General features: G+C 44.9%; 1 protein-coding gene across 1 annotated transcript in view; it reads right to left on the bottom strand.

Annotated features, from left to right (window-relative positions):
- Positions 1–4,506: 4,506 nt before the first annotated feature.
- The window catches only part of LOC105904190 (hormonally up-regulated neu tumor-associated kinase), a 25,127-nt gene continuing 21,268 nt past the window's right edge, over positions 4,507–8,365 (bottom strand). The window contains 5 exon segments of the mRNA XM_031581228.1: positions 4,507–4,620; positions 4,723–5,252; positions 5,658–5,925; positions 6,780–6,863; positions 7,157–7,334. Of these exon segments, the coding sequence (XP_031437088.1) occupies positions 4,507–4,620; positions 4,723–5,252; positions 5,658–5,925; positions 6,780–6,863; positions 7,157–7,334 (1,174 nt within the window).

Below are 8,365 nucleotides of genomic sequence, written 5' to 3'. Positions count from 1 at the left end.
CTCACCCACATAGCATTTTAGTAGTCTTCTTCTCATTACAAGGAAAGCTCTCTGTTTAATATTCTATGGACTAGTGGGTTGTTTGTGGTCCAGAGTCACCAAAAATGATCGTGCAGGCTTGCCTAAATTACTGTAATTTTCGAACACTGCAATCAGGGCACTTCACAAAACCTCTTGAGGGCAAATTTAAAGTCCACCCACTTGACACCTTTGTCATCTTCTTCTTCTCAGCATCCACTTTCTTGTAGATGTCCTTTGGACAATGGGATGTTTATGCTCAGAGGAGTCACATAAAAAATTTTGCATTTTCAAAGTGAAACAGCCATATATACATGCCAACATGCCAAAAATACACTCATGTATACATTGTAGTGTTCAGCGAAATAATTACACTGTCACAAATAGCTACAGGTAGGTTAGTCAAAACATAACAGTGTAAGCTCCTTCGTCAGAATTCCACTCGATGATGCCCTGTGTAAAGAAGCAGGAGCTCATTCCGGTTGCTGCACGATAATGGATAAATGGTTAAAAAGAGTAAATCCCAGTTAGAGAGACACCAACCGCTACTACTAGCAGAAGGCCTACAATCTAGGATGCACCTGCCGGTGACAGCAGTACAGTTGTTGCTAGCCAAGCTACTAGCTTTTTTGTGTGCTTATCAACTCGGTGTAACAGACATTGTCAAACGCGACATAACAACGCACCTCAATGACAAGACTTTGATGCCCTTTGCCACGACGTACTTATGTGGGTTCAAAACAAAATACAGGCACACACATGTCTTGTTTCGTACTGTATGTACAAAAATCAGGAGCACACTGACGTGCTATAAACTGTATTTTATTATTACTGATGCGGGAGTAACATAATAAGTGACCTAGCTGTGTCACGTCTCACTCTAAACACACACTGAGGATGCGCAGTAGGAATGTAACATATAAATCATGAAGCGCACTGATTGGCCAACAGTAACATATCAAATAATATTCAATGTGAATATTACATCTCCCTTCTTATAAAAGTATAAGCTTCCAATTAAGATTAGTGTATATAGTCAGTATGGGAGTAACTGAAACAGAATATTATTAACTAGGTACATACTGTAATGTTGTACTTACAGTCAAGTAACTCTTAAATCTTCATTGGGCTTAAGATTTACACGTAAGTGAATATTACAACACAGACTGTGTGTAAAATGAGTTAAGACTTCCTCAAATTCAGCCAGACATTGCAGAGATATGTGCATCCTCTCAAGCACACCCTTCTCATTAACCTGTGGTGAGTGTGTGTGTGTGTGTGTGTGTGTGTTAGGGGTGGGGTGGGGGCTTACAAACATGAACAAAAAATATATATATATGTGTTCGGGGGGGGGTACGTAGCTGGAGATTGAATGTCTGAAGGGGTACGGGACTGTAAAAAGTTTGGGAAACACTGCTTTAGGGGGAAAAAATCTGCTGAGGCCTCATGAAAACACTGTGAAGTTGCAGTCATGTTTTGAGAAGCCTCTGGCTGTGATTCTGTTGTGCTGATTCAGGACCTTTAAAACCAGCGGTCCTGCAGCCAGCAACACTGTGGGGAAATATGTGCTTAAATATCCCCCATTCATTTCGGTCAGGACAGAGACTCCAGATGAAAGAAGGCACAACAGGTCAACATCTTAATGCGGGGCAAAGTGTCCTTCCCGATGCTTTTACTTTATCTCAGGGTTAATAACAGGGCGTGTCGTGGTTAATAACAGGGTGTGTCGTGGTTAATAGCACGTTTGTAACAAAGGAGTGTTGAAATGTCAATCTATTCCACATGCTCAGTTCTATTACGGGCTCTTTGTGAGGTGGGTATGAATAATTCTTTGCATCAATTTGTTCTGTGTAAATTAGAGACACACACACCTTCAAAACACATGAGCTCTGTGCCTTGGGTAGTTATTTAACAGGGTGCAGAATGCCAGCTGGTTATTGAACATAACACTTAAAGTCAGTCAGATGTAGCTAAGACAAAGCAAGCTCTAGCCGCCAAAATGTGATTGGTTTGCTGAAGGTGACCTTGAACCAGTGTCTGCAGGAGTTCCGGCAGAGATATGTGATGAGTCTGCTGTACCTCATCCAACTCCAATCTCGCACCACACACATACTCACACAGAGACAGACACAAACACACACACACACACACACACACACACACACACACACACTCTCTCTCTCTCTCTCTCTCTCTCTCACACACACACACACACACACACACAGACAGAGACAGACAAAAACACTCTCAAACTCAAACACACACACACACACACACACACAGACAGACAGAGACAGACAAAAACACTCTCAAACTCAAACACACACACACACACACACACACACGCGCACAGGTGGTACACAGTTACTGAATAATTGAGCATCACCTCAGAGACGCCACAGCAGAAAAGATTCCTTTCCCTGTGCATAATTCAGCACACAAAGAGGAGATGAGGATTATGGGCAGATATATTACAGCAGTAACCATCTCTTAACACTGATCCCCATTCATAACAATAGGCCAGTGTCACAGACAGACCTATGATTAAAAGTTGTCACTCTTCAGACTGAAGTAGCGTCATACTCAGGACTGTTGCCCTTGACCCCCCCCAGTACACTGATTTTAGTGCCTGGTTGAGTTACTGCTTAAAGATGCAGTCTGCAAAATCTTGACGAAAGGATGTTGATATTTGAGTTCAACAGCCAATCAAGTTGCACCTTTCCCTTCTGTGCTCCTGAAGCAAAGTGTTGATTGGCTGAAATTGTTTGTGGCCCAGTCCGAGCCACTATGTTCCCATTTACAGAGCCAGGACTGTGTCGTTTTTTTGAGTGCGTACATACTAAACAGAGAGCTAGAGGAATGTATGGAGCAAATTTCACCGAAGGTGTATTGCATGGGAAGTGCTGACTGCAACTTTAAGGCCTTATCCAAATGGACCCTAGATCTAGTGTTGAGTAGATAGACATACATTTAATAATCTATATCTATATATCTATCTATATCTATCTATCTATCTATCTATCTATCTATCTATCTATATACATATATTTATATATTTATATATATATATATTTTCTTCATATCTGGAAACAAACATGATAAGCAATGGACTATACATCCTCTGTGAGAATGGCAACAGTTAACACTAAAGGTTTCTGACATATCCAAGCCAACCCCAATGCTTCCTGAATGTGGGGCTCAAAGGAGGACTTTGGCTAAAATATCCACCTTCCCTTGTCTGTAGTGGAATAGTAATTGAGGAATGTTAACAGCTGTAGTGGAAAACACCAAGTAAACTTTTTCTGTTAATTTTGTGTGCACCACATGTGACATTCATACTGAACTGTTCTCTGAAGTCCTGTAGACAGTGGACGATATACCAAAGCATCAATGTGGTACTTTTTATTGCAGTAATAAACAATAAAAAATCGAAATGTTTTAAATCTTAAAATAATACAAAAGACTTTAAAACATGTGTTTGGTATAAGAGTACCCATGCACATACTCCTAGCACCAGTGACCAGTCCTATCATGGTCTTGGCCTCCACTAGGGTGGTACAAGCCCTTGATTCCCCAGAGAATATTTCCACCATGACTGTGCTGTGTGTGTGTGTTTGTGAGTTTGTGGTGTCTGTCTGTGTGTGTTTTTGAATGTGTGTGTGTGTGTGTGTGTGTGAGTGTGTGTTTGCTGGGGGGTGTTTGTATGTGTGTGTGCAGGGTGTGCATGCATACGTGTGTGTGTGAGGTTGTGGTGTTTGTCTGTGTGTGTGTGTGTGTGTGTGTGTGTGTGTGCATGTGTGTGTGTGTGTGTGCAAGGCGTGCATGCTTGTGGGTGTGTGGTGTCTGTGTGTGTGTGTGTGTGTGTGTGTGTGTGTGTGTGTGTGTGTGTGTGTGTGTGTGTGTGTGTGTGTGTGTGTGTGTGTGTGTGTGTGTGTGTGTGTGAAATTCTGTATGAGTGGTAGAGGCAGAAACCCCATCCCTTGGCACGAAAAGGGTAGATGTGTCTGAGGCGGTACATCGCCATGACAACCATTCAAGGACTGGATGAATGAGACTTTGAACGAGCTCTTCACAGACCCACCTGATCAAGTGCAGAAGGACTGACCTGAGAGAGATGGGAAACAGGGGAGAGAGAGAGAGGGTGGGGAAGAGAGAAGGAAAGAGAGACAGAGAAGTTAGAACGAAAGGAAGAGAAAGAGGGAGAAGGTAAAGGAAGAGAGAGAGGAAGAGAGAGATAGTGAGAAGGACATGAAGGAGGGAAGAGGGAAACTTGGAGCAAAACAGGGAGGGAAAGAGAATGGATGCCAAAGGATTATTCTTGTCATGGAACTTCTAATGGCTGTTTGAAATGGGATGATTGTCTCCCTCTCCCACTGTCTCCTTCCCTCCCCCTCTCTCTGTCTCTGTCTCTGTCTCTCTCTCTCTCTCTCTCTCTCTCTCTCTCCCTCTCTCTCTCTCTCTCTCTTTCTTTCTCCCTCCCTCCTTCTCTCAGCTGAAGTCCATGCGCAGTAGTTCACTCTTCTTGTTGGCTTTGCTATGGAAGGCTGCAGGCAGCATGGGCAGGTTCAGCTCCCCCACCCGCCTCTGGATGGTCCCCCTCAGCTGCACCGAGTTCCTCTTTGTCCCGTCGCCAGTGGTTACCATTCTGCCCCCTCCTCCTCCTCCCCCTCCCCCTCCTCCTCCTCCTCCACGCCCGTCACCCACTCCGCTGCCCCTCTTCTCCTTGGCATGGCGGAGGCTCTTGATCACCAGGGCTTGCTGCCGTTGGCTGGCAAAGGCTGGCGGCTTGGAACCATTCACCAGGAATGGGGAGGAGCCAGGCCCCGGAGCGACGACCCCTCCTCGTGCAAGCCCCACCCAGGTCACCTTCCGCGGGACGGCGTCCTTTAACGTTCCAGTGTGACGCAAGCGTGGGAGGGGTGAGGCTTGCGAGGCAGCGCCGTTGGTGGTTTCCATGGTGCTGAAGAGACGGGCAGGGGGCGTGGCCTTCTCTTCGATGGCCAATAGGAGGTCTTTGAAACGCTGCCCCGCCCTGCTCTCCAAATGCATCCTGGGAGATATCATGTAGGCCTTGTCGGAGTAGAAGGTTTGGAGCTTTTCCAGCTTCTCGTCGCCATAGCGCTGATTGGGCAGAGGCTCCTCCCCCGGGTAGTTGTCCGAATGGGAAGGAAGGAGGACGTTGGGGCGGGACTGCTTGGCTGACAGCGGAGAGGGCTCCTTGGTGGCATCGGTTGCTATGGGCATGTCACAGGGGGAGGAGTCACAGACGTTGGAACCAGAGCCCTCCCTGCACGAGCACTTCGGTGGAGAGACTTTGACACACACACACACACACACACACACACACACACACAGACAGACAGAGACACACACACACACACACACAGTGTTACTTGTATGGATTGTGTGTGTGAGTGTGTGTGTGTTGAGGGGAGGTGGGTTGGTGGTTGTGGATGTGTTAACTACACATGTACAGTACATGTTTCATATTTTCTATGAGTTTGATTTTCTTTGTTTCAATATTTGTCTATGTTCTTACCTTCTATGCCTTGACAACACTATTTTCCTTTCAATGGTCATGCCAATAAAGCATATTGAATTGAACTGACTTGGATGGCTTTGCCTTTCTGTCTGCCTACCTTCAGGAAACAGCAGGTCTCTGGTCTCCAGGGTGATGGCAATCTCCTCATCCGCGATCCCTTCCACAGACGGCAGGGATGGTGAAGCCGCTCTCTGCTCTGTGCTGGGCTGCTTTTCCCTGGCCACCTCCTCACCTCTCTTTCTGCCACTCAGTGAATCCCTCTCCTGTGATTGGCTCCTCTGAACCTTGCTGGTCTGCCGGGCACTCCTCACATTGGCTGTGTCAGTCTGGGGAGGGTCCAGATTGACGTGTGTCCCATTACGCTCCTAAAGCCAATAAAACAATTGCTAGATTTTCAGGAATTGTTTCATCGTGTATGATTTAAATTAATTCATATTGTCACTTCAAAGCTGTATTAGTAGTAGTAGTGGTAGTAGAAGTAGTAGTAGTAATAGTAGTTATATATTAGTATTAGTATTGTTAGATTTAGGTGTTTTGTAACTTAATTTCATAACTTCACATACCTCCAACAACCCCCACAAGTCAGTTTGCAAAGCACCAGGCTAGTGCCATCGAGGTGGCTCCTGGCCTTTTGTCTAAGTTGATGAGCCATCAGACATGGTTCCTGGCTTTTGTGTGTCTTGGAGCCAGAGCTATTAGACTCTGATTGTTGGATTTTGTCTACAGCCTCGACAAGATGGCTGAAGCAAAGACATTAGCATGCATACCTGGTATGACCATATATGGCCCTTGGTCAAACTAGACTTCCCCTTTGACCTCCAGACACACCCATCCCCTCCCCTACACACATACGTTAATTCTACAGTATAAATGTATGTACATCTCTGTAATGTTGGAAGAGAAGAAGAAGGAGAAGACCAACCCGTTAGCAGCAGACGTGCCTAGTGCATGCTCGTGCTGTGTCGAGCTAACCGTGGCTAGTGGCTGAATAAACACATTCTTTCGCTAAGCCGTCTTCTGTTATTTCTGTCTGTTATTTCTGAACAAGCTAACTTGAACCAAGCGTGGGCCTCCGACGAATTCGCCGGAGAACAGCAGATTCTTTCAGTATTATTATTAGTAGTAGTAGTAGTCACAGTAGTTATATCAGTAGTAGTAGTAGCAGCAGTAGTGTTAGTAGTTGTTTAAAACTGTTATCTGCTGTCTGGTATGTGGGTACCTGCTGATGGTTCTTTGGTGTGGTGTTGGTCTTCTCTCTCCACAGGGTCCTGCTGGGAAAACCCCACTCACTGTTCTCCACTCTCTACAGAAGGAAGTGAAGACAACAGCCCTTAGCCTGGTGTGTGCTTGTGTGTCCACAAGTCTGTATTTAGGTGTGCGTTTGGTGACCGCAGTGTGACTGGGTGGTTGTTATCCCATTATATCCAGATTGTGGTTCAAACAGATTCCACTGGCCTCACAGCTGGCACCCCTTTTTGAGGATTCAAGATGTAGGTTTGTGTTTGAGTCTGTGCACACGTCTTTGTATACGTGCCTACGTGTGTGTGTGTGTGTGTGTGTGTGTGTGCGTGCGTGTGTATGTGTGTGTGTGTGTACCTTCGTGGTCTTAGCCCCTCTCTGTTCTCGTAGGAGTTTCTTCAGCAGTAGGTGATATGATGACATGATGGTTGAGGGTCTGTTGTTGATGACAGTGTGGATGACATCAGAGAGGCCATACCCAAGCGACTCAGTCATGTAGTTCAAAATGGAGGTGTTCAGCTCTTCAGGTCGTAACCTTTGAAAAGAATACAACTCCCCTGAGTCTTTAAAAAATACTACAACTCCCATGAACCTTTCTTTTCCATTGTGTCACACATAGAAATAGCATCTAACAAAATTACCAAGGGACTGTTCGTACAACTTCCTTCTTGAAGGTGTACCCAGTGAGGATACAATCCTATATTATAATGATCGTGCATAGAACAGAATGTGTCAAGGTGGCCCCCATGGGCTGTCTTACATAGAACAAAACAGAACAAAATGTGGATGACAATATGGATTCCCGTTTCAACTGTTCTGGTCTCACATAACCTAATTGTGTGAGTAGCTTTAGATGGTTCTTGTTACCTATTTTTATAGGTGATGGTGTGCAGTGATCTCAGGTATGATACCTGTTCTTATAGTTGATGGTGTTTAGTGGTGGTGGGGGAGGGCTGCAACAATAACCACATCACCTTTATACCGCGGTACAAAGATGTGTATTGCTGTGTTCACCCCATCACCGCCATTACCATCGTGACAGATTTTTACCCCCTTATCTGCCTTCCTCATGTAGATTGTGGCTTGGTCTGTGCAATTGTCTACACGCATCTGTATTTTGAAAAGAATGACGTCCACTGCACATTCGTTTTTTACTCTCTCAACACAACAATGACAAAACGATACTAAAACTCCCACCCCTCTGCACTGAGCATGCAGTTCATATTTAGTATGCACATCACGTCACTGTAACCTTGGAAAACACAAATGAAATATGTAAATACTGCATTAAAATAAATGTGAATATGACATGTAACATGTAACTGTAAGTGGCAGTTTCGTTTAAGATTGCAACCAATCCTCCTGACTATACACTAGAGCAACATTAACAGACAAGCCAGACATGCCATGCAGAAATAGTATTTTAATTATGTGCATTTTTAACTCCTTAAACTCTTTCAGCTCAACAATGTCAACATATTAGGGGACAAGTAACGTCAAATGAATAATAAACAGAGAGCACAGACCTCTACCAAGGCCAAATGCCATTTCTTGCAACGTAAGGGA

The sequence above is a fragment of the Clupea harengus genome, chromosome 15 (assembly GCF_900700415.2).
Source record: "Clupea harengus chromosome 15, Ch_v2.0.2, whole genome shotgun sequence".
In the NCBI taxonomy this organism is placed as follows: Eukaryota; Metazoa; Chordata; class Actinopteri; order Clupeiformes; family Clupeidae; genus Clupea; species Clupea harengus.
This window is presented reverse-complemented; position numbering and strand designations above follow the sequence as displayed.